Below are 27,081 nucleotides of genomic sequence, written 5' to 3'. Positions count from 1 at the left end.
CTCAAAAGCACGATGATCGATCCAGGAAATGCGAGTGGAATTTTTGGACATTATGGCCGCCACTTTCTCATGAAAAACTAGTGCAGTGGTTCTCAACCTTTTTTCAGTGATGTACCCCCTGTGAACATTGTTTTAATTCAAGTACCCCCTAATCAGAGCAAAACATTTTTGGTTGAAAAAAATGAGATAAAGAAGTAAAATACAGCACTATGTCATCAGTTTCTGATTTATTAAATTGTATAACAGTGCAAAATATTGCTCATTTGTAGTGGTCTTTCTTGAACTATTTGGAAAAAAAAGATATAAAAATAACTAAAAACTTGTTGAAAAATAAACAAGTGATTCAATTATAAATAAATATATCTACACAGAGAAGTAATCAGCAACTTAAAGTGCCCTCTTTGGGGATTGTAATAGAGATCCATCTGGATTCATGAAAAAAGACATCATTAACATCAATATTTATGGAACATCCATCCATCCATCCATCTTCTTCCGCTTATCCAAGGTCGGGTCGCGGGGGCAGCAGCCTAAGTAGGGAAGCCCAGACTTTCCTCTCCCCAGCCACTTCGTCCAGCTCCTCCCGGGGATCCCGAGGCATTCCCAGGTCAACCGGGAGACATAGTCTTCCCAACGTGTCCTGGGTCTTCCCCGTGGCCTCCTACCGGTTGGACGTGCCCTAAACACTTCCCAAGGGAGGCGTTCGGGTGGCATCCTGACCAGATGCCCGAACCACCTCATCTGGCTCCTCTCGATGTGGAGGAGCAGCGGCTTTACTTTGAGCTCCTCCCGGATGACAGAGCTTCTCACCCTATCTCTAAGGGAGAGCCCCGCCACCCAGCGGAGGAAACTAATTTCAGCCGCTTGTACCCGTGATCTTGTCCTTTCAGTCATAACCCAAAGCTCATGACCATAGGTGAGGATGGGAACGTAAATCGACTGGTAAATTGAGAGCTTTGCCTTCCGGCTCAGCTCCTTCTTCAGCACAACGGATCGATACAGCGTCCGCATTACTGAAGACGCCGCACCGATCCGCTTGTCGATCTCACGATCCACTCTTCCCTCACTCGTGAACAAGACTCCGAGGTACTTGAACTCCTCCACTTGGGGCAGGGTCTCCTCCCCAACCCGGAGATGGCACTCCACCCTTTTCCAGGCGAGAACCATGGACTCGGACTTGAAGGTGCTGATTCTCATCCCAGTCGCTTCACACTCGGCTGCGAACCGATCCAGTGAGGGCTGAAGATCCTGGCCAGATGAAGCCATCAGGACCACATCATCTGCAAAAAGCAGAGACCTAATCCAGCAGCCACCAAACCGGATCCCCTCAACGCACTGACTGCGCCGAGAAATTCTGTCCATAAAAGTTATGAACAGAATCGGTGACAAAGGGCAAAAATCTAGCTGTCAACACTGAATATTGCATTGTTGCATTTCTTTTCACTGTTCTTTTTGACAGACATTTTAGTGAGAAATCTGAGCTTGTGCTTCACTGAGTTTATGAACTTTTATTCATATTTTTTGAAGTATTACTCAATAAATATATTTATAAAGGATTTTTGAATTGTTGCTATTTTTAGAATATTTAAAAAAAAATGTCACGTACCCCTTGGCATACCTTCAAGTACCGCCAGGGGTACGCGTACCCCCATTTGAAAACCACTGAACTAGTGTAATAATACCATTGATTTTAGGCAACATATTTTGCATCCAGAAAGAGATTTGTTTTTACTCATATCGAAATTTGCTAAACTGGGCCCTAATCAGTTTATTTTGGGACCAGCCCGTTGCAAAATAATTCCCACTTTTGAACTTTCTTAATCAAATTTGAATTGAATTTAATCAGAATCAGAATCAGAATCAGCTTTATTGTCATTACGCAAGGTAACGAGATTGAGGCCATTCCATACAGTGCGATGTGTGCATGCTAGAAAAACAATGTGCAAATATATAAAAATATAAAAAATGTAGAAGTGCAATGAATATGGTGTGAAATGAATATATACATGAAAAAACAACAAAAAAAAACAGGGTGGTTGGTGGAATGGGTTATTGCACCGAAGAGAAGGCAGTTATGAGGGACAATGGGGCAGTCCGTTCAGGATGGTTATGGCCCTGGGGAAGAAGCTGTTTAGCCTGTTTGTTTTGGTTTTAATGCACCTGTAGCGCTTCCCAGAGGGCAGCAGGTGGAACAGGTCAGAGCCAGGGTGGGTGCTGTCCTTGATGATGGCACTGGCTCTGTTGAGGCAGCGGGAGGTGTAGATGTCCGTCAGAGAGAGGAGAGGGCGGCCGATGATCTTCTGAGCCGTCTTGACCACTCTTTGCAGCCTCTCCCTGTCTGCTGCAGTGCAGCTGCCGTACCATACCGTAATACAGTAGGTCAGCAGGCTCTCGATGGACGAGCGGTAGAAGGTCAGCAGCAGGTCAGGCTTCAGGTTGTACTTCCCGAGGACTCTAAGGAAGTGTAGCCGCTGCTGAGCCTTCTTGATGATTGATGTGGTGTTGACTGTCCAGGAGAAGTCATTAGAGATGTGGACTCCAAGGTACCTGAAGGTGTGGACCCTCTCTACACGCTCGCCGTTGATGTAGAGGGGGGCAGGGTCGGTGCTGCTCCTCCTGAAGTCGACGATGATCTCTCTGGTCTTGCTGGCGTTGAGAGCGAGGTTGTTCTCCGAAGACCAGGCCGTCAGCTTCAGGACCTCCTCTCTGTAGGCAGCCTCGTCACCCCTGGAGATGAGCCCGACCACTGTGGTATCGTCGGCGAACTTGACGGTAAGGTTGTCACTGTGGGCCGGACTGCAGTCATGGGTGTAAAGGCAGTAGAGGAGGGGGCTCAGCACACAGCCCTGTGGGGAGCCGATGCTCAGCGTGCGGGAGGATGAGAGGTGCGGGCCAAGTCTCACATTCTGGGGTCGGTCCGTTAGGAAGTCCCTTATCCAGGCGTTTGTGAGAGGGGGGAGGCCAAGAGTGTCCAGTTTATTGCAGAGTCTGTCCGGGATTATTGTATTGAAGGCAGAGCTATAGTCCACAGAGAGCATCCGGACGTAGCTCTGCTGCTGCTCCAGGTGGTTCAGAGCAGAGTGGAGAGCAACAGCGATGGCGTCCTCTGTGGACCTGTTCGCCCGGTATGCGAACTGGTGGGGGTCGAAGTCTGGAGGGATATGGTCCTTGATGTGCTGGAGAACAAGTCGCTCGAAGCACTTCATGATTACCGGAGTGAGGGCCACTGGTCGGTAATCATTCAGGCTGGTGATGGGAGACTTCTTCGGCACCGGGATTATTGTAGATGACTTCAGGCAGGATGGGATGACTGCCTGAGCCAGGGAGAGGTTGAAGATCCTGGTGAGGGGGGGAGCGAGCTGGTGGGCGCACGTCCTGAGCACCTTTCCAGGTACTCCGTCTGGTCCGGTAGCCTTCCTGGGGTTCACAGCCAGGAGCACTCGTCTGACACTGTGCTCCTGTACAGTGAGTGGAGTGGCGCCGGAGCCCGGTGGGGGCGGGGGCAGGGCTGGAGCAGATGAGTGTCGCTGGGGGGTTTCGAAACGGGCAAAGAAACAGTTAAGCTCCTCTGCCAGTGTCGCACTCTGATCCGCAGTTGTCATATTGCAGCCTCTGAAGTTCGTGATGTCATGAATGCCCCGCCACACCTCCCGTGAGTTTTTGCTGGACAGATGGGACTCTATGCACCTCCTGTGGTCCGCCTTTGCTTTTTTAATCCCTCTCTTCAGGTCGGCTCTAGCAACACTGTACAGTGCCCTGTCCCCTGACCTGAAGGCTGCGTCGCGGGCCCTGAGGAGTGTGCGGACCTGGCTGGTCATCCAGGGTTTCTTGTTGGGGTAAACCCGGATGTTTTTTTCCACAGTCACATTCCCGATGCAGAACTTTATGTAGTCCAGCACCGTTCCTGTGGCTGTCTCCAGCTCCTGTTGTTGGAAGAGGTCCCAGTCTGTGTGTTGGAAGCAGTCCTGAAGTTTGGGGAGTGCATCGTCAGGCCAGGTCAAAACAGTCTTTGTGATAGGCCTGGCCTGGCGTCTGATGGGGGTGTAGGTAGGAGAGAGCAGGAGGGAAAGATGGTCTGACTGTCCAAGCTGGGGGAGGGGTGTAGCTCTGTACGCGTGCTTTATGTTGGTATACACGTGGTCCAGGGTGTTCTTGCCCCTTGTAGAACACTTCACGTGCTGGTAGAACTTAGGGAGTACAGTCTTCAGATTGGCCTTATTAAAATCCCCTGCTATGATATGAACACCGTCGGGGTGGGCCCGCTGCTGTTCGTTGACGGTGTTCAGCAGAAGAGAGAGCGCTGTGTTTACTTAATGCATTTTTTTATTTTTTTTTACTAAAACGAATTCATGAGAAATACTTGGTTTAATTTTACTATAACACCGTGCGCCACACCAAGAAGTGTGTAAATGTGACCCTATACTCTTATCAAAAACAAAGAGGGAAGGGGCTAAAAATAAGTTAACAGTAAAAAAAAATATGTCGTTCATTAATTGACATTTTACATGTGCTTTTTCACACAAAACGTGCTCTTTCCCATCACAGTGCCTGATCTGGTGAGAGGCGGCCCTAAGGAACAGCAGGAGGCGGCGTGACCCCAGGATGCAGAGACAGGAGGCGACGTGCTGGTTAGTCGCAATGAACTGAATCTGACACTGGCAAATAAAACCCTCGGGATTAGTGATCTGAAGGAACAAAATTAAGAACGCTACACAGGGGGAAACACTAAGTACAGGAAAAAAACAACACAAAAACGGTCACCCAGATCATGACAGATAGATTAGTTCTCAGTTTATTTTGAGTATCCCCACCCCATTACAAAAATAATTCACGCTTTTTCATGTGAAATTATTCATTTAATTTTTTTATAAAATTTTAATCTAATTTGATGCTTTTTTTTTTTTTTTACTAAAACTAATTCCTAGGAAATACTTGGTTTAATTTTACTGCTAGTTAGTCGGCCGAGCAATAACACCGTGCGCCACACCAAGAACTGTGTAAATGTGACGTTATATTCTTATCAAAGATAAAGCGGGAAGGGGCTAAAAATAAGTTAACAGTAAAAAAAAATAATGTGTCATTCATTAATTGACATTTTACATGTGCTTTTTCATACAAAACGTGCCCTCTCCCATCACAGTGCCTGATCTAAGGAACGGCAGGAGGTGGCGTGACCCCAGGATGCAGAGACAGGAGGCGACGTGCTGGTAAGTCACAATGAACTGAATCTGACACCGGCAAATCTCCAAAACTCCTTTGATGAAGGAACAGAATTAAGAAAACTACAGATAGAAACACTAAATCCAGGAAAAACAACACAAAAATGGTCCCCCAGATCATGAATGATGGATTCATTCTCAGTTTATTTTGAGGATCCTCACCCCATTACAAAAGTAATTCACACTTTTTTATGTAAAATTAGTCATTTAATTTTATTGTATCAAATGTGAATTTAATATGATGCATTTTTTATTACTAAAATGAATTCATAGAAATGCATGAAGTGTGTAAATGTGATGTTATATTCTTATCAAAGACGAAGAGGGAAGGGGCTAAAATTAAGTAAATAGTAAAAAAAAAAATGTGTCATTCATTAATTGACATTTTACATATGCTTTTTCACCCAAAACGTGCCCTCTCCCATCACAGTGCCTGATCTGGTGAGAGGCGGCCCTAAGGAACGTCAGTAGGCGGCGTGACCCCAGGATGCAGAGACAGGAGGCGACGTGCTGGTAAGTCACAATGAACTGAATCTGACACCGGCAAATAAAACCCTCCTGATTAGTGATCCAAAGCAGGTGACTCCTCTGGTGAAGGAAAATTAAGAACACTAGACAGGGAGAACATTAAATACAGGAAAAACTACACAAAAACGGTCCCCCAAATCATGAATGATGTTCATTCTCAGTTTATTTTGAGTATCCCCACCCCATTACAAATGTAATTCACACTTTTTTATGTAAAATTAGTCATCACATTTTTTAATCAAACTTTTATTTAATTTGATGCATTTTTATTACAAAAAAATTCATAGAAATACATGAAGTGTGTAAATGTGACGTTATATTCTTATCAAAGGTGAAGCGGGAAGGGGCTCAAAATAAGTTAACAGTAAAAAACAATAATGTGTCATTCATTAATTGACATTTTACATGTGCTTTTTCACCCAAAACGTGCCCTCTCCCATCACAGTTCCTGATCTGGTGAGAGGCGGCCCAAAGGAACGGCAGGAGGCGGCGTGACCCCAGGATGCAGAGACAGGAGGCGACGTGCTGGTTAGTCGCAATGAACTGAATCTGACACTGGCAACTAAAAACCTTGGGATTAGTGATCTGAAGGAACAAAATTAAGAACGCTACACAGGGAGAAACACTTAAGTACAGGAAAAAACAACACAAAAACAGTCACCCGGATCATGACAGATAGATTAATTCTCAGTTTATTTTGAGTACCACCGCCCCATTACAGAACTAATTCACACTTTTTCATGTGAAATGATTTATTAACTTTTTTAATCAAACTTGAATTTATTGGATGCATTTTTATTCCTAAAATGAATTCATATAAATACATTGTTTCATTTTACTGCAAAGTAACACATTTAAAGTTGCGGCATACCTCTGATCGGGATTCGATCCTGGTATGTCAGCTACTCGGCCCGACACTAACACCGTGCGCCACGGGGAACAGTAAGAAGCTTGTAAATTTGTCTTTATACTCCTATCAATGACAGAGCGGGAAGGGGTAAAAAATATGTTTACAGTAAAAATTTGATATCTCATTCATTAATTTATATTTTACATGAGCGTTTTCACACAAAACGTGGTCCCCAAATGAATGACTCAGCGTGATTTGCGGATAGGGAGGGGCAGACCTGATAGTGTCAGGAACTCGCGTTGTGGTATTTGGCGTGATTCCAGGGTGCAAAGACAGGAGGCGACGTGCTGGTAAGTTGCAATGAACTGAATCTGACACTGTCAGATACACCCTCCTGATTAGTGATCCATTGACACTCAGCATCAAGGGTTGGAATTGGGGGTTAAATCACCAAAAATGATTCCCGGGCGCGGCCACCGCTGCTGCTCACTGCTCCCCTCACCTCCCAAGGGGTGATCAAGGGTGATGGGTCAAATGCAGAGAATAATTTCGCCACACCTAGTGTGTGTGTGACAATCCTTGGTACTTTAACTTAACAATTAGGCAGGGGACTACCCTGATCACGACTCAAGAGTAGGTGTGGAGAACAGTGCTCAGAAACAGTGGTGAAGTCGCAGCAAGGGGGGGGGGGAATAAAAATTGTCACGCAGATCATGACAGAATTATTCTCAGTTATTATAGTTGACTCTTTTTAGGGTAAACTTGCAATATGAAGTGTTTTGTGCTTTCCTAATTATTTAATAAATAACGGCAATGAACGATGAAGCACGCTTGCGTTTGGCATAAACCTATGCTGACGTTCGTGGAGAGAAATGTCTTATATGCAAACAAACAAAAAAACTATCTTCAGCCAAATAATAAAAAATGTAATCAAAAAAAGATAGCCTTGTTTGCAAAAAATTGTTTTTCTTCCGGACAATATGTTAAACGCCTTTTTATTGGTCCGTATCGCCCAGTTTTTGGTATTCCCTTCCAAACGTGTTGATAGCGGAAGTAGTCAGCAGTCACACCCATATTTGGTCACGCCATCATCCGCGCCAGACCAATAAAAATGTTCTAAAAATATTGTTCAGAGGAAGCCCCGCCCACGAGATTGAGTATTTACCCCAAAAAAATATATTGGTAACCTAAAAAAAAAAACTTATAAGCATAAACGTGCGCTGTACGTAGGGCCCTGTTTTGCGTAAAGACGAAAATGACAACACAAAATATTAAAACATTTTCTTTCACATTAAATTTGACCGCAAACGTATTCCCAGCCCCTTCCTGCTTTAGGCATATACAAGAAGGAGTCTGATTGGCAAGAAAAAAAAATTGGTCTAAGCCTGGGCCCCTAGAGAGAGGGTCCAGACTGAGGCCAAGGGAAAAAAACAACTCATAGCCATAGCACACATCCCTCTTACATGTGTGTAAGAAGGATATGCATACTATATTACTGTATTTCATACTATATTGCATATCGTGCATACTATATGGCAGTGGTTCTCAACCTTTTTTAAGTGATGTACACCCTGTGAAAATTTTTTTAATTCAAGTACCCCCTAATCCTAAACCGTAAATCCCATTAACACATATTCTTCGGAATACTGTCTGAATTTTGCCGGCTCTGGTTTGGCCTTTTTTGGCACATGTTCCTCTTTGTTTTCAGCTGCACTACTACTACGCTTTAACCAAGCCTCCATAGTTTTCTACATCGATAGTTGATTGACAGTTGGTGCCGTGTGGCACCGCCAGGTAGGGTAAAACCCTCACGGCATGGGGGAAACTCTGGGTTTATGGTAATGAATGGAATAGCCTACTTGATTTGATGTTCAGTTTTTGAAATAACATTAATATTTTGTTGAAGTATTATTCAATAAATATATTTCTAAAGGATTTTTGAATTGTTGCTATTTTTAGAATATTTAAAAGAAAATCTCACGTACCCCTTGGCATACCTTCAAGTACCCCCAGGGGTACGCGTACCCCCATCTGAGAACCACTGCTATATGGTATGCACAATATGCATACTATATTTATATATGTATACATATGTGTATGTATGCATGTATACATACTATATTTATATATGTATACATATATTTATATGTATAGATATATACATACGATATTTATATATGTATACATATGTGTGTATATATATATATGCAAACATATATATATATATATATATATATATATATATATATATATATATATATATATATTTTGTAAAAAATGTGTATTGTGCGTGTGTGTATACTGCGTATATAGGAATCATAGTTTGATTTTAATTTGTTTGTTTAATTAGATTACTGTATATACTTGTGTATTGCAGACACTACCATAAAGAACTGTACTGTGTGTGTATACGTCTGCCATTGAAGTTGACAAGTCTTGCTGATGACTTTGTGTTCTCTGACCAGAACACCAGCTTGGTCAATATTCTCACAAACTAGTCCCTGAGTCTAAATATTCATCATCTGTACTTGGAACATTTGGACGTCCGCTACTTTAGTTGCTCATCCCTCTGTCCTTTTTCCTCAGACCAACCGGTCAAGGCAGATGGCCGTCCCACCCTGAGGTTCCCTCCAGGTAGGGACTTTTTCCTTTCCTCCCTTGCCAAAGTGCTTGTACCATTACCTACTGATTGGGCTCGGCATTGCTCTGGTGTATCGTCAAATTCGTAAGACGATGGCAACCACTCGAGGAGCCCAAAGGCTGTTCGCCGCAATGGAAGGTTTGGGCCGGGCTGTGGGATCACAGACTGTGGCGATTTCCGCTTTTGACCTCCCTCCCTCCTCAACGACACCTGGAGTCAAACTTTTGGTTGCATGCAGAACGGCCCCAGTTTATGAACATTACATCATCACACCCAAGACAATGGGCACCCGTTCAAGATTAGACAAACAAACCGTGTACAGGGTTACAGAACAGGAACGCTGATGGGTCGCCAAAGGTAAAAGATAAGAAAAAGGTAAAACGCTGGGGAAGAAGATGAGTAAAAAAATACAATCTAGACTGGTCTCCTAAAGGGGCCTAGTCTGGAGTGGGAAAAAACTCCAACAATAAAGTCCTATCCTATCCTATCCTATCCTATCCTAAATAAAGGCTGTACATGTATACATATTTAACCGATGGGAGTAAGTATTACAGATGGGTTATGTGTGCATGGATCACACAAATTAGAAAGTACTCCTAAGCTAATTTTTTTTATATGGCTAAAAACATTCATCCCACAAACCATCCCATTCAAATAACCTTAGAGACACGATTGTAGACCTGCACAAGACTGGAACTGACTACTCAGCAAAAAGCAATTTTGGTCCAATAATTTATCAACGCAAGATATACAACAAGGTAACAGTCAATCGTCCTCGCTATGGATCTTAATGCACCATCTCACCTGTTGGGGTAAGGATGATTGTGAGAAAGGTGAGGGACCAGCCCAGAATTCCAAGAGAGAAACTGTTAAATGATGTCATGTGAGCACAGTCAGCAAGAAATTGCAATAGTAAGACTTTACTGTCATGGATTGACATCCTGCAGTCATCAAGAAGACACATGTAGAGTCTGAAGTTTGACAATCAACACCTGAATGACTCACACATGGCTTGGTGAGGATGTCATGTGGTCACGTGACACCAAAAGTGAGCTCTTTGGCATCAAGTGGACTCGATATGTTTGGAGGCAGAGAAATGGTAAATAGGATTCCAACATGGAGGTGCAAATATTCTGCTTTGGATGTTTCTCTAAACAAAAGTCCTCCTGAGATGTTTGTTACGTTGCTGAACAATGACTAGAAACATCTGACCTCCCTGCTTCTGACAGTCTTGTATCAAAGGTTCGTTGGCAGTTTTTTTGGTCTTGGCCATGGCGCTGCTTGATGACAGTGCGAGGCCGGTGGAGAACAAACAGATTTATTGACAGAGATAACAATGTGATATTGATCATAAGCAGCGGTGATTCAAAGAAAAAGGAAATCCTTGTCATGATGTCAACCCCGAATGATTTCATAGCAACCGATGTTTGATCCAAACAACACCCGAAGGATTTCATAGCAACCAATGTTTGATCCAAACGTCTTATTTTAAAGCAGCTACTTGGAGAAACTAAATATACTCATCCCATCCCAACATGGCTTCAGGAAGAAGAAAACCACCTGTATAGCAATCCTTGATCTAATTGGAAGAAAAAAAATTGACGCTGAGTGTGGAATCAGTGTTTTATTTGATTTATCAAAAGCATTTGATTCCATTGCTTTTGAAATTGTATTGAGTACATTGCAACATTATGGTGTCAGGGGGGTTGCACTTGTTTGGTTCAAAAGTTATTTATATGAAAGGGGGCAATATGTGCAAATATACAGTATAACAGCAAATCTCCAAGAAAATGATAACGTGGTGTTCCACAAGGCTCCATATTGGGACCACTTTTTTTTATAATATATATAAATGACTTTGTGAACTCATCAATTATTCTTCACAAAGAATTTCTTTCCGATGACACCAATTTATTTATGTACAAAGAAATCCTGGCAGCCTTCAAACTATTGTCAATAGTGAATTAGTCAAAGTAGATAATTGGCTCAAATGTAATAAATGATCCTGAAATATAAACAAAACACATTTTATTGTGTTTCATTCAAATAGAACTCGTAAAAAATTGGTAAGATACTGATTGAAACAAATGGTAAAGCAATTGAGAGAGTTGAGAGCACACAATTCCTTGGAGTACACATAGATGGATTATTACATTTTAAAAAACACATTGAATATTTAATGAATTAATTATCTAAATATGTCGGTGTACTCTCAAAATGGAGGAACTTTCTTCCTAATTCTGTATCGGACTTTATTTGAACCACATATAAACTATTGCAATGTCGTATGGTGTAACACGTAGCCCAGTCATCTTAAAAAACTGGATGGTCTTCACAAGAAAGTTGTACGTGTTATTTGCTAAACAAGTGTTACAGAGACAGTCTTTTGTACAATGGGCATAGTTTAATGTTCTCTCAGATCCTCATTTTTTATGGGTACAAGCTCCCGAAACTTAGTTAAATGAAGAGATTCCACAGTGCTTGTACGTGGATTAAATTCTAGACTCTGCCAGCTCATTCCAGAACCACTCCTTCTCATAGACATAACACCAGAAGTAAGTCTAAAGTGTACCAGCTTTAGTGTAGCCTGTAGAAGCCCGGTGATCTGGAATGAGATTGACAGCTCTGTAAAAGAATCACATTCTCTAAACATTTTAAAAGTGTTTCAAGCTAAATGTATTGCTATGGTATGCTTAGTATATTTAGCACACCCCTCATGGCTGAGGATTTCACATTGGTCCGAATTTCTGGTCTTGACCACTGATGTATGGTATGATTATCGCAAATATTCAAGATGCAACCTTGTAATAAAATCTGAATAATTAGATATCGAGACTGATTCAGTGGATTAAAAGCTTCCCTCTCTGTAAATGCAAACCTGGTGGTAGGTTGGTATGAAATTGTAAATGGATATTGGGTGGGTAGATTTTGAAATTAATTGTATTGTACTGTATTTTGTATATTATTGATGATGTCTATTTTAACTGCGGGGTCCCTATCCATAAACTGTGCGTTTCTAAGGATTCCCTTTTTGCAGAACGTACTCTAATGTTAACGAAAGAAACAATAATGCAATATAAAATTATGTCTGTATATAAAGTGGGACAAGTGGTAGAAAATGGATGGATGGATAGAAATTTACTTTTTCACAAACATCCAAAGAAGAATACATGGTATAACGTGAGGAGCAGTCGGATGAAGAACAAAGCACATCTCCATCTCATGATCTCAAAGTGTGTTGACGTCTTTCAGCGATGGAGACATCTCTCGGTCCTCCAGTGCACGAAGCATCCTGGAGGAAGAAGATGACTCAGCACATTCCCAACAAAAACACATGAATCCGAGTTGAACATCATCTTCACACAAAGTCCCAAGAACACTCGGAGGTGCAAACAGTCCATGTGAGCTAACTCACCGTGTGCGTCTCACTCAGCCTTCAACCATTAACGACTCAGAGGTGTGGGCTGTGGGACAAACGCACCGTGAGTCGGTTAGTGGCGCTAAGCAAACATCTCACTGGTGAAGGAAGAACATCCAGACGGTGCTTCATCACTCACATCAGATCTTTGAAGTGTGACTTAGAAACATCAAGAAGCAGAGTGCTGCTCTTCTACAAACCCTGTTTCCATATGAGTTGGGAAATTGTGTTGGATGTAAATACAAACAAAATACAATGATTTGCAAATCATTTTCAACCCATATTCAGTTGAATATGCTACAAAGACAACATATTTGATGTTCAAACTCATAAACTTTTTTTCTTTTGCAAATAATCATTAACTTTAGAATTTGATGCCAGCAACACATGACAAAGAAGTTGGGAAAGGTGGCAATAAATACTGATAAAGTTGAGGAATGCTCATCAAACAATTATTTGGAACATCCCACAGGTGAACAGGCAAATTGGGAACAGGTGGGTGCCATGATTGGGTATAAAAGTAGATTCCATGAAATGTTCAGTCATTCACAAACAAGGATGGGGCGAGAGTCACCACTTTGTCAACAAATGTGTGAGCAAATTCTTGAACAGTGTAAGAAAAACCTTTCTCAAGCAGCTGTTGCAAGGAAATTTAGGGATTTCACCATCTACGGTCCGTAATATCATCAAAGGGTTCAGAGAATCAAAGCCAATGCCACGTGTTACATCAACGTGGCTTCATAGTAAAAGAGTGCGGGTACTAGACTGGCCTGCTTGTAGTCCAGACCTGTCCCACATTGAAAATGTGTGGCGCATTATGAAGCCTAAAATACCACAACGGAGACCCCTGGACTGTTGAACAACTTAAGTTGTACATCAAGCAAGAATGGGAAAGAATTCCACCTGAGAAGCTTAAAGGGGAACATTATCACAAGAAGGGTTAAAACCATTAAAAATCAGTTCCCAGTGGCTTATTTTATTTTTCGAAGTTTTTTTCAAAATTTTACCCATCACGCAATATCCCTAAAAAAAGCTTCAAAGTGCCTGATTTTAACCATCGTTATATACACCCGTCCATTTTCCTGTGACGTCACACAGTGATGCCAATACAAACAAACAGCAAGGTATAGCGACATTAGCTCGGATTCAGACTCGGATTTCAGCGGCTTAACACTGATAAGATAATTACTAACAACTATGAACTAGGTTTACAGCATATGAAATACATTTGGCAACAACATGCACTTTGAGAGTGCAGACAGCCCATTTCAGGCGCGCTAAGAACATATATTTTTCCACGATTTCAGCACTCAGGTTAACCATACCTAAATAGACACAAAATACTGCATTACACAAGACTACCCAAATGTACTCGAATGATTGAAAAAAATAAATGTTTTTAAGCTAAATTATTGGTAAAACACAGTTTATGTATAATAATTTACGTAAAACCGCGAGTAATGAATAAAGTTTTCATCAATTAATAAATTCTGTAGACATACCCTCATCCGCTCTCTTTTCCTGAAAGCTGATCTGTCCAGTTTTGGGGTTGATGTCAGCAGGCCAGGGAAGCTAGGGTCGATATTCTTCTCTTGATCATTTTCGGTGGCATAAGGGACGGTGTGAGCCAAGACATCCAGGGGGTTTAGCTCGCTCGTCTGCGGGAACAAACTGCCGCCATTGCTTGCCGTGCTACCGAGGTCCTTTGTCCCTGAATAGCTCACACACTCCGGCAGATTCAATGGGGGTCTGGCGGCAGATTTCTTTGACTTTATCGTTGGAAATGCATCTGCTTTGAGTGTCGCAGGATATCCACACATTCTTGCCATCTCTGTCGGAGCATATCTTTCGTCGGTAAAGTGTGCGGAACAAACGACTGACCATTTCGTCGGCTTTCCCCACACCCTCGTATTTTGAACAAATTTCGTCCAATTTCTTGCCACTTTCGCATCTTTGGCCACTGGTGCAACTTGAATCTGTCCCTGTTCGTGTTGTTACACCCTCCGACAACACACCGACGAAAGTGAGAAAATGGCGGATTACTTCCGAGAGCGAATAGTAGAAAGGCGTTTAATTTGCCAAAATTCACCCATTTAGAGTTCGGAAATCGGTTAAAAAAATATATGGTCTTTTCTGCAACATCAAGGTATATATTGACGCTTACATAGGTCTGGTGATAATGTTCCCCTTTAAAAAATGTGTCTCCTCAGTTCCCAAACGTTTACTGAGTGTTGTTAAAAGGAAAGGCCATGTAACACAGTGGTGAACATGCTCTTTCCCAACTACTTTGGCATGTGTTGCAGCCATGAAATTCTAAGTTAATTATTATTTGCAAAAAAAACATATAGCTTATGAGTTTGAACATCAAATATCTTGTCTTTGTAGTGCATTCAATTGAATATGGGTTGAAAAGGATTTGCAAATCATTGTATTCCGTTTATATTTACATCTAACACAATTTCCCAACTCATATGGAAACAGGGTTTGTACTTCCTGACTAGGATACGTTCTTGATGAGTCAGCAAACATGAATGTCACACTTGATGTCTCATTTGGCTGATCCTCATCATGAGGACTCATGTCAAAAGTGAGATATGCCACACTTTGTATTGCGTGCGCTTACAGGACGGTCACGTCACACCCGATGGAGGGAACCACGGTCTTTTATTGTGAAGGAGTCAGGCTATACTTGTAACAAACGTCTCCATCAGACCTTCATGTGAGTGATGCTTCACCACGGCTTTGTTTCTTCAAGAAAATATGTTTTACTTACCAGGTGAAGCGTACTGGGCTGAAACAAAAGAGAAACAAGGTGAAATGGACTTTTCCCTCACGTCACGCCGTGTTTCTATGCGAGAGTGTGTGCTCTGTCTCTGTGGATCTTTGAGTGTTTGGCTGGAAGGAAACTAAAACACGGCCGCACCTTTGCAGCCTGGATGAAAGCATCGACTCACGGCCTCAACTGAGTGCACCAAGAAGAAGAAGAAGAAGAAGAAGACGGAGGACATTGGTGTCCCTCACCTTGTCTGTTTCTGTGACGCCTGACCATGACGATGATGATGGCCGCCAGGACGGCCGCCACAGCAACAACCGCTGCCGTGGTAGCGAGGGCCATGCTCAAGTTGTCTGTTGAGAGCAAAAAGAACGAGTGGAGTGACAAAGCATGAAGAGGAAACCTTCATGACTACTTTGCATGCAAACGTCAAGCGTTGTCATGGTGACATGGACCAATAATGGTGACACGTGGACTTGTGATGGGAAACATCTCCAACTAAAAGTGTATTTCTCACCTTCATGGCTTGCGTTGCTCAGGATGCTTCTTCTCTCCAGCTTGGTGACCAAGTCCTCCTTGACGCCAGACAGCCGAAACACACATTCGTACTTGCCCTCCACGTCGGCCGTCACCTCCGCTTTCAGGTGCACCGTCATCTGGAAGGTTCCGTCAGAGTTGGGGAGTATCTCTCCGTGCTCCACGTCCTCGAAGATCTGCTCGCCGTCTTTCCTCCAGAACAGGTCGGCAGTGTCGGGGTAGAAACCTGTCGCCATGCAGCTGACCGGAGAGGACGGCCTCTTCTGGAGGAGGAACACCTCTGGAAGCTCTGCACAGGAAGTGATGTCACGTGTGAACAGAAGACATTGTGGGGAGAAGGTGTGGATGGAGAGAAAGGGAAAAGAGTGTAATGTCAGTAATGTTCCTACAGGGGGAGTGCTAACAATTTAAAAGGTGTGCTTCTACCTGTTCTCATTAGGACCTCCTTCCCATAGTTCACATACTTCTTCAAGTAAGAAGGACATTCCTCAGTGTAGTAATACTTTATGTAGTCTAGTAGAAGTTTGTCCTGGTCCCACTTGAGTTTGGAGGGGAAAGCTTGTTGTCTTGATGCGGTCCATGTCCATGTCTTCATGTCCAATGATAGGAAATCTTCTCCATCATAACTTAACTGATACCAACCTTTAACTTCATCAGTCTCATTATTCCATTCACATCCAGTCATCTTCTGGACAATGTGAACACCTGAGACACACAAAGTGTTGTCAAGCAGAGTTTAACACACACACACACACACACACACACACACACACACACACACACACACACACACACACACACACACACACACACACACACACACACACACACACAGAGATGGGATGGACAGAGACAAGTATCAGTGCAGTAATATGTGTTTTTACTACAGTATGAAAAGAGTACATCAAATATATTTGAATAATCGAAAGTTCAACATAAACAAACCTTCAGTTTGGTTGAAACGCTTTTTAAGAATTTCAATGTCATTTTTGTAGACATATTCGTCACCATAATTGATCTTTGTTTCTCTCTCCCAGTAGTCTGTCTGCTCTGCTGTGATTTTGTTCATCCAGTCCTGTTTGGCTACTGTTTTCCTGCTGTTGCTGTCATAGTGAACAATCTGAACATCATCAACATAACCAACACTCACAAACTCTGGGAAGTTTGGAACTTGAGAGGATGCAGTGTGGAAATACTTCAGTGTGTGAATCACTGAAAGAAGAACAAAACAAGAAACATTTGTATTATTTTGTTTTATGTTCAACCATCTTGCACTGTGAATATTTTAGGTCATTCAGTCTTCAGTCGGGTCTTGAAGAGAACATCAAACTGCTAGATATCACAGTCAAACTCACATGGTGTTCTATGACAAATACAACACATTAATAACATTAATCATCTTTTTTACTGGCCATCTGTTGACAGTTTGTACATTTTGAAAATAAATGGATTTTTTTCCACTATGTAGGTTGATAAATTTCTCGTACAACAAAGTTTAACACAACCCGTTCTGACCGTCTGATGTCGACTCTTACTGACATCCTGTGGCGAGATGATGTTCCATCCATCCATTTTCTTCCGCTTATCCGAGGTCAGCAGCCTAAGCAGGGAAGCCCAGACTTCCCTCTCCCCAGCCACTTCGTCCAGCTCTTCCCGGGGTATCCCGAGGCGTTCCCAGGCCAGCCGGGAGACATAGTCTTCCCAATGTGTTCTGGGTCTTCCCCGTGGCCTCTTACCGGTCGGACGTGCCCTAAACACCTCCCTAGGGAAGCGTTCGGGTGGCATCCTGACCAGATGCCCGAACCACCTCATCTGGCTCCTCTCGATGTGGAGGAACAGCGGCTTCTCACCCTATCTCTAAGAAAGAGCCCCGCCACCCGGCGGGGGAAACTCATTTTGGCCGCTTGTACCCGTGATCTTGTCCTTTCGGTCATAACCCAAAGCTCATGACCATAGGTGAGGATGGGAACGTAGATGGACTGGTAAATTAAGAGCTTTGCCTTCCGGCTCAGCTCCTTCTTCACCACAACGGACCCCCCCCCCCCCCCCCCCCCCCGATGTCCACGCAATGCTGCAGAGTCTTGTCAACCAAGACAGCCCCACAGCATCCAGAGCCTTAAGGAACTCCGGGAGTATCTCATCCACCTCCGGGGCCTTGCCACTGTGGAGCTTTTTAACTACCTCAGCAATCTCAGCCCCAGAAATAGGATAGCCCACCACAGATTCCCCAGGAACTGCTTCCTCATAGGAAGACGTGTTGGTGGGATTAAAGAGGTCTTCGAAGTATTCTGTCTACTGATCCACAACATTCACAGTCGAGGTCAGCAGAACACCATCCTCACCATACACGTTGTTGACAGTGCACTGCTGCCCCTTCCTGAGGCGGCGGATGGTGGTCCAGAATCGCTTCGAAGCTGTCCGGAAGTCGTTTTCCATGGCTTCTCCGAACTCCTCCCATGTCCGAGTTTTTGCCTGCGCGACCGCTGAAGCCGCACAACGCTTGGCCCGTCGGTACCTGTCCACTGCCTCCGGAGTCCTATGAGTCAAAAGAACCCGATAGGACTCTTTCTTCAGCTTGACGACATCCTTCACCGCTGGTGTCCACCAGCGGGTTCTAGGATTACCGCTACGACGGGCACCAACTACCTTGCGGCCACAGCTCCAATCAGCCGCCTCGACAATAGAGGTGCGGAACATGGTCCACTCAGACTCAATGTCTAGCACCTCCCTCGTGACATGTTCAAAGTTCTTCTGGAGGTGGGAATTGAAACTTTCTCTGACAGAAGACTCTGCTAGACATTCCCAGCAGATCCTCACAATGCGTTTGGGCCTGCCAGGTCTGTACGGCATCCTCCCCCACCATCGCAGCCAACTCACCACCAGGTGGTGATCGGTAGAAAGCTCCGCCCCTCTCTTCACCCGAGTGTCCAAAACATGAGGCCGCAAATCCGATGACACAACTACAAAGTCGATCATGGAACTGCGGCCTAGGGTGTCCTGGTGCCAAGTGCACATATGGACACCCTTATGTTTGAACATGGTGTTCGTTATGGACAATCTGTGACGAGCACAAAAGTCCAATAACAAAACACCACTCGGGTTCAGATCCGGGCGGCCATTCTTCCCGATCACGCCTCTCCAGGTTTCGCTGTCGTTGCCAACATGAGCGTTGAAGTCCCCCAGTAGGACAAGGGAATCACCCGGGGAGCACTTTCCAGTACTTCCTCGAGTGTATCCAAAAAGGGTGGGTATTCTGAACTGCTATTTGGTGCGTAAGCACAAACAACAGTCAGGACCCATCTCCCCACCCGAAGGCGGAGGAAAGCTACCCTCTCGTCCACCGGGTTGAACTCCAACGTGCAGGCTTTAAACCGGGAGGCAACGAGAATTGCTACCCCAGTCCGTCGCCTCTCACTGCGTGCAACGCCAGTGTGGAAGAGAGTCCAGCCCCTCTCGAGAGAACTGGTTCCAGAGCCCTTGCTGTGCGTCAAGGTGAGTCCGACTATATCCAGCCGGAACTTCTCCACCTCGCGCACTAGCTCAGGCTCCTTCCCCCCCGCGAGGTGACATTCCACGTCCCAAGAGCTAGCTTCTGTAGCCGAGGATCGGACCGCCGAGTGCACTGACTTTGGCTTCCGCCCAGCTCACATTGCACCCGACCTCTATGGCCCCTGCTATGGGTGGTGAACCCATTGGAGGGGAGACACACGTTGCCTCTTCGGGCTTTGCCCAGCCGGGCCCCATGGGGACAGGCCCGGCCACCAGGCGCTCGCCGTCGTGCCCCAACTCCGGGCCTGGCTCCAGAGGGGGGCCCCGGTGACCCGCGTCCGGGCGAGGGAAATCTGAGTCTCGGTTCTTGTATTTCCATAGAAGTCTTCAAGCTGCTCTTTGTCTGATCCCTCACCTAGGACCTGTTTGTCTTGGGAGACCCTACCAGGGGGCATGGAAGCCCCTGGACAACATAGCTCCTAGGATCATTGGGACACGCAAACTCCTCTACCACGGTAAGGTGGCAGCTCAGAGAGGAGCGAGATGATGTTACTACACTTAATTAGTTTCTGCCACTGGCACAGAAGGTTAAATTAAAATGAAAGTTTGTATTTTTCTAAGTGATTTTTGTTAATTTTAACTGAATTAAAAATATATATATATTTTTTATTTTATATATAGTTGATGTATCTCAGTAGTCTCAGTCTAAAGATGATAAGAAAGTCAGAGAATGTCTTCGACGTTTAAGCAGTCAAACAACAATGAAAGCACCGAAGGGATTCATGTTAGCTCGACGCAAACAATCATGTTAAGTTTGTCAACAGTACAATAAAAGACATGATATTTTGTGCAGTGATAAAAACAACAGTATAAAATATGTCTTTAAAAAATCACGATGACATAAATAACGACATTGAATAAGATAAGAATGACTAGAATTAATAACAAATAGAAACTCACAGAAGTCCAATATGTTAAAACCCAAAGAGGATTTATAAACATTGTTTATAAACTTATAGAAAAAAAGTGGACTTACCAGCCGCAACGCTGTGAATTTGCGCGACCAAAGTAAACCAGGAAATCGGATTCATTGTGTTGAATCTGAGAACAACAAAATTAGAAAAAAAAAAAAATGTTTTGCTTCTAAGGAAAATGTCGAGGCTGTTTACATATTGTTTATCGGCTCCCTCCGACCCCGAAAGAGACAAGCGGTAGAAGACCGACAGAAGTGTGGATGCCCTTCAGATTCGATTTCTGGTAAATTACGTGACCGGTCTTGCCCAAAACCAGTAGGACGAGTTTGCAGCAGAACTTCCTCATCAGTCGTTTTTGTTTACTGCTCACAAACGTCTTCCAATAATAATAATGCCTGAACTATGAAGTATTTCGTCGTTAAAAATTTTTTTTTTTAAATGCACTTGCTTTTCAAACTTGTAACATCCGCCATCCTACCATGAATTGGTTAACGTTAGGCTGACCATATTCTGAAATCCCAAAAAGAGGACACATATATGCGTGCCAAGGCCGGGACTAGGTGAAAGTTTGCCAATGATACTCGAACTTGCTTTATAAATAATATATTTATTTAAATAAAGCATTTTTTTCTCCTCTGTTGACAGCAGTGTTGGCGCTAGGAACTTTCAAAAGGGGGTTCCAGGCACCCAATCAAGTCATAAAAATGGGGTCCCCACAGTAAATTTTTGTAAGTGTTTTGAAAACAAATGACAAATGTATGCATTAGCCTGTTATATCTCACATTCTATATTGTGTTTTGGAAAAAGGTTGTCATAAACGTTACTTAATTCATTAAAAAAAAAAATACAAAAGAAAACAATGTCAATGTATTCAGTTATAAACATTCATTCACTTTCTTCTTTCCTTCATGGAGCTAAACTTTACCACTGCTGGTAGTTTTTTCTATGTTTTTATTTAATAAGTTGTAGGTGTATTTATTTCAGTATAAAAGTGTAAAAAGTGTTTTGCTTGGGTGATGAAATGATGATAATGGTGTGCCGGGGCATACATACATTTTATATTTAACACTTAAATCTCTGGAGTCTACATCAACTTCAGATCTATCCCTCATTTCAAAATGTTTTGGTTTTTGTATGTTGTTTTTTTGTTTGTTTGTTTTCCGCCCTTTTTTGTCAAACAAAACTATGTTTTTTTATGGCAAACACACAAGATATGCAAAATCTTGCACCAAAAATATTTTTCAAAATGGAATATTTGATGTGAAGTAATCGGAACCTTTGATAGGTCAATAATTCATAATAACATTGATTTTGATTCAATATTATGTTTTGAGCAATGACCGTTTGAAAGAAGAAAAAAAACAGCTTTGTTTTATTAGTCAACATTGCAACTTTTTCTAAATTATATTTCACCTTTAAGCTTTTATTTCACTCTTGTTATGTTTTTGTTTATTTTAATAATATTTTTGGAATGTGCCGTGGACCTTAAAAACATTAGCTTATGGTAAAAAAAAAAAAAAAAAAAAATCTGTCAAAAATATAATTTCAATGCGTTAAAAAGACACAAAAAGTGTGTTGACGCCAACACTGGTTGACAGCAGAGGTGGGACCAAGTCATTGTTTTGCAAGTCACAAGTAAGTCTCAAGTCTTTGCCCTCAAGTCCGAGTCAAGTCCCGAGTCAAGACAGGCAAGCCCCGAGTCAAGTCCAAAGTCAAGACTGGAAAGTCTCAAGTCAAGTCCTAAGTCCTGCATTTTGAGTTTCGAGTCCTTTCAAGTCCTTTTAACCACAGACTAATATATTAACACAGATTGTGTATGCTTTTCAAACGCTGTATTTATTTATTAAAACAAGTGCATTTTAAATGGCAGGAAAGAAAATTGTGCTGACATTGCACTTTATAATAGCACTATTAACCAGTCATTTTAAACATTAACTCATTCCTTTACAGAACAAACACATTGAAAAATAAAGTGCAAATGTACTTATTTGTACAAAAGTGTTAACATTGAAAAAACATGACATACACGTGAACATAACAAAAAAGTTGTACTTTTTATATGTCAGGGCCCTATGCTGCATTGCATTTGCAAAAGACCAAATTAGCCAAGAGTCTGTCAGTAATTTGTGCACGATGGGGGTGTAGTATGATAAATGATAAATGATAAATGGGTTGTACTTGTATAGCGCTTTTCTACCTTCAAGGTACTCAAAGCGCTTTGACACTACTTCCACATTTACCCATTCACACACACATTCACACACTGATGGAGGGAGCTGCCATGCAAGGCGCTAACCAGCACCCATCAGGAGCAAGGGTGAAGTGTCTTGCTCAGGACACAACGGACATGACGAGGTTGGTACTAGGTGGGGATTGAACCAGGGACCCTCGGGTCGCGCACGGCCATTCTTCCACTGCGCCACGCCGTCCCATGATGCCACCATGGCTGAAAACTCGCTCCACTGGAGCACTGGAGGCAGGCACTGCCAAGACTCTCATGGCCACTCGGAACAGTGAAGGAAGAGTCTTCATGTTCAATGCCCAGAACAAAAGGGGGGAGAGAGTTGTTGGAGGCAGGCACTGCCAAGACTCTCATGGCCACTCGGAACAGTGAAGGAAGAGTCTTCATGTTCAATGCCCAGAACAAAAGGGGGGAGAGAGTTGTTTTGGGTTGGTGCACTACTTGTAAGTGTATCTTGTGTTTTTTATGTTGATTTAATTAAAAAAAGAAAAAAGAAAAAAAAAAATTGTGCGGCCCGATACCAATCGATCCACGGACCAGTACCGGGCCGCGGCCCGGTGGTTGGGGACCACTGAGGTAAACAACCAACAGTATGTCAGAAAGCTAGCTAAAACGGTACACATATTCATAATATAGTATACATTTTAACTGACCTTTATTTGACTATTTTTGTCTTTTTTTAGGTGGCTAAAATACGCGGTGCTGCTGACCGCCGTCTAACGTTACGTGTGATATATTGACTAACGTAACCCTGCTTAAAAAAAATCACTGAACAAAAAGTATGAATAAGGTAGTGAACTGCAACAGATTCCCGTGTTTGCAATAACGTTATAACGTTAGCAGTGAGTTTACAGCCTCACTGATTTAACTACACAGCAAATAAAAGTCACGTTACTTAGCCAATAAACGTTATCTTACATTCAAAACTTACCGTTCTTTGTGCAACTTCAAATGCCGGACGAAGTTGGAAGTTGTTGCCTCTCCATCAGTCATTTTCGAACCGCATGTGTTGCATACTGCAAACCGTTTTGTGTTGACCACCTCGTAATTTTTATACCCAAACAAAATTATTTTAGGTATCATTTTTTGTTCACTGGCGTGTGGTTTGGACATGTCTTCTTCGTTGGTTGTCTGCAATTTGATTGGATGAATGCTGTGTGATGAAAACAAAGTAGATCTAATTTGATTGGCTGTTGTACTGAGACCACACCAGCTGACACACGCAACGCTGATAGACAAGTACACAATGAAAAATACGGAGCGCTCCCGAATAACTTTTTCATCTTTGGGTTTTGGGGAAAGTAGCAAGTCATGTCAAGTCATGTCAATTCAAAAGGCTCAAGTCCAAGTGAAGTCACAAGTCATTGATGTTAAAGTCTAAGTCGAGTTGCAAGTCTTTTTACATTTTGTCAAGTCGAGTCTAAAGTCATCAAATTCATGACTCGAGTCTGACTCGAGTCCAAGTCATGTGACTCGAGTGCACACCTCTGGTTGACAGTATAACAAAATAAGTCACACTTATATTCTGTAACATTCACAGTTTTGGAGAAAAAAAAGTGCAGAGGTAGAAATATTCAAAATAACCTCTTGTATATAATCTAAACATAAATAATGCCTCAAAACAAGTTATCTAAATTTAAACAAAAAACAGCAGACGAGCTCTCGCCCTGCACAGCTGTTTTGTGCTTTGTCATGTAGATATGGGCTTGTAGATCTTTATCTGCCACAGATATATACATTCCTGCTTTGCACACAGTGCATTCTGCTCTCCATGTGTCACGGCCAGGACGAAAACACAGATACTTTTCCCGCAAATCATACGTAAAGTTGCATTTACGTTTCGGCTTTTCTCTCGTGTTCTGTCTGTCTCTCGACTGTCTCGCTCTCTGTCTCTGCCCGTCCCTCACGAATGTTGCTGCGTGTGCACACCTTCACAATTTGTTTTGTTTTTAACCCCTTCTTAACCCTGGACGTACATTGAAAATACACGCAACCCTAACTCAAAATACTGGACATTTGAGGCATGTAAGAAACCCCGCCTGGACAGCCCCGCAAAAGAGGACATGTCCGGGGAAAAGAGGACCTATGGTTTTTGATTGAAACTTGTATTAGTAGATTGCACAGTTCAGTACATATTCCGTACAATTGACCACTAAATGGTAACACCCGAATAAGTTTTTCAACTTGTTTAAGTAATCCACGTAAATCAATTTATGGTACAAATATATACGATCATCATCAGAGTATATACTTTTAATTATTTACAATCCGGGGGGTGGGATGAGGAGGGTTTGGTTGATAACAGCACTTCAGTCATCAACAATTGCATCATCAGAGAAATGGACATTGAAACAGTGTAGGTCTGACTTGGTAGGAAATGTACAGTGAACATAGTGAGTTCAGAAAGCATAAGAACAAGTATATACATTAGAAATACATTTGATTATTTACATTTGGTTATTTACAATCCGGGGTTGTGGAAGGGGGAGGGTGTTAGTTTTAGTGCAGTTTTGAAGGAGAAGTCTAAACAAGTGTTACAGAGACAGTCTTTTGTACAATGGGCATAGTTTAATGTTTCCTCCGATCCTCATTTTTTATGGGTACAAGCTCCTGAAACTTAGTTAAGTTAAGAGGTTCCACACTTAGTTAAATTAAGAGATTCCACAGTGCTTGTACGTGGATTAAATTCTAGACTGTGCCAGCCCATTCCAGAACCACTCCTTCTCTTGGACATAACACCAGAAGTAAGCCTAAAGTGTACCAGCTTTAGTATAGCCTGTAGAAGCCCGGTGATCTGGAATGAGATTGACAGCTCTGTAAAAGAATCACACTCTTTAAACATTTTTAAAAAGTGTTTCAAGCTAAGTCTATTGCTATGGTATGCTTAGTATATTTAGCACACCCCTCATGGCTGAGGATTTCACATTGGTCGCATATTTCTGGTCTTGACCACTGATGTATGGTATGATTATCGCAAATATTCAAGATGGAACCTTGTAATAAAATCTGAATAATTAGATATCGAGACTGATTCAGTGGAGTAAAAGCTTCCCTCTCTGTAAATGCAAACCTGGTGGTAGGTCGGTATGAAATTGTAAATGGATATTGGGTGGGTAGATTTTGAAATGAATTGTATTGTACTGTATTTTGTATATTATTGATGATGTCTATTTTAACTGCGGGGTCCCTATCCATAAACTGTGTGTTTCTAAGGATTCCCTTTTTGCAGAACGTACTCTAATGTTAACGAAAGAAACAATAATGCAATATAAAATTATGTCTGTATATAAAGTGGGACAAGTGGTAGAAAATGGATGGATGGATAGAAATGTCACTATCCACTCTTCCCTCACTCGTGAACAAGACTCCGAGGTACTAAAACTCCTCCACCAGTAATGCGGACGCTGTATCGATCCGTTGTGGTGAAGAAGGAGCTGAGCCGGAAGGCAAAACTCTCAATTTACCGGTCGATCTACGTTCCCATCCTCACCTATGGTCATGAGCTTTGGGTTATGACCGAAAGGACAAGATCACGGGTACAAGCGGCCGAAGTGAGTTTCCTCCGCCGGGTGGCGGGGTTCTCCCTTAGAGATAGGGTGAGAAGCTCTGTCATCCGGAGGGAGCTCAAAGTAAAGCCGCTGCTCCTCCACATGGAGAGGAGCCAGATGAGGTGGTTCGGGCATCTGGTCAGGATGCCACCCGATCGCCTCCCTCGGGAGGTGTTTAGGGCACGTCCGACCGGTTGGAGGCCACGGGGAAGACCCAGGACACGTTGGGAAGACTATGTCTCCCGGCTGGCCTGGGAACGCCTCGGGATCCCCCGGGAAGAGCTGGACGAAGTGGCTGGGGAGAGGAAAGTCTGGGCTTCCCTGCTTAGGCTGCTGCCCCCGTGACCCGACCTCGGATAAGCGGAAGAAGATGGATGGATGGAGAGAAATGTACTTTTTCACAAACATCCAAAGAAGAATACATGGTATAACGTGAGGAGCAGTCGGATGAAGAACAAAGCACATCTCCATCTCATGATCTCAAAGTGTGTTGACGTCTTTCAGCGATGGAGACATCTCTCGGTCCTCCAGTGCACGAAGCATCCTGGAGGAAGAAGATGACTCAGCACATTCCCAACAAAAACACATAAATCCGAGTTGAACATCATCTTCACACAAAGTCCCAAGAACACTTGGAGGTGCAAACAGTCCATGTGAGCTAACTCACCGTGTGCGTCTCACTCAGCATTCAACCATTAACGACTCAGAGGTGTGGGCTGTGGGACAAACGCACCGTGAGTCGGTTAGTGGCGCTAAGCAAACATCTCACTGGTGAAGGAAGAACATCCAGACGGTGCTTCATCACTCACATCAGATCTTTGAAGTGTGACTTAGAAACATCAACTTCTACTTCCTGACTAGG

General features: G+C 43.0%; 1 protein-coding gene across 2 annotated transcripts; it reads right to left on the bottom strand.

Moving 5' to 3' along the window:
- Positions 1–10,540: 10,540 nt before the first annotated feature.
- Positions 10,541–26,762, bottom strand: LOC133577565 (class I histocompatibility antigen, F10 alpha chain-like). Of its 2 annotated transcripts, none has more exons than XM_061931533.2 (9): positions 23,603–26,762; positions 20,492–20,556; positions 16,912–17,178; positions 16,393–16,671; positions 15,947–16,255; positions 15,678–15,782; positions 15,430–15,447; positions 12,654–12,702; positions 10,541–12,530 (listed from the first exon to the last, which is right to left on the bottom strand). In XM_061931533.2, the coding sequence occupies exons 1-8, from the start codon at positions 23,782–23,784 to the stop codon at positions 12,668–12,670; spliced, it is 1,260 nt and encodes a 419-aa protein (XP_061787517.1). In that variant the 5' UTR covers positions 23,785–26,762; the 3' UTR covers positions 10,541–12,530; positions 12,654–12,667. The 2 variants fall into 2 exon arrangements, with proteins under 2 accessions (XP_061787517.1, XP_061787518.1); XM_061931534.1 differs by lacking the exon at positions 23,603–26,762 and adding an exon at positions 20,625–20,752.
- Positions 26,763–27,081: the final 319 nt, after the last annotated feature.

This window comes from Nerophis lumbriciformis, linkage group LG37 (genome assembly GCF_033978685.3).
Source record: "Nerophis lumbriciformis linkage group LG37, RoL_Nlum_v2.1, whole genome shotgun sequence".
NCBI classification, from domain to species: Eukaryota; Metazoa; Chordata; class Actinopteri; order Syngnathiformes; family Syngnathidae; genus Nerophis; species Nerophis lumbriciformis.
This window is presented reverse-complemented; position numbering and strand designations above follow the sequence as displayed.

Excerpts from the sequence above, each read along its gene's own strand:
- LOC133577565 (XM_061931533.2), bottom strand. The coding sequence starts at position 23,784 with ATGTCCAAACCACACGCCAGTGAACAAAAAATGATACCTAAAATAATT. Across the intron at positions 17,179-20,491 it reads AATTCACAGCGTTGCGGCTG|TGATTCACACACTGAAGTAT; the intron begins GTAAGTCCACTT and ends TTCTTCTTTCAG. Across the intron at positions 15,783-15,946 it reads GAGCAACGCAAGCCATGAAG|ACAACTTGAGCATGGCCCTC; the intron begins GTGAGAAATACA and ends TGCTCTCAACAG.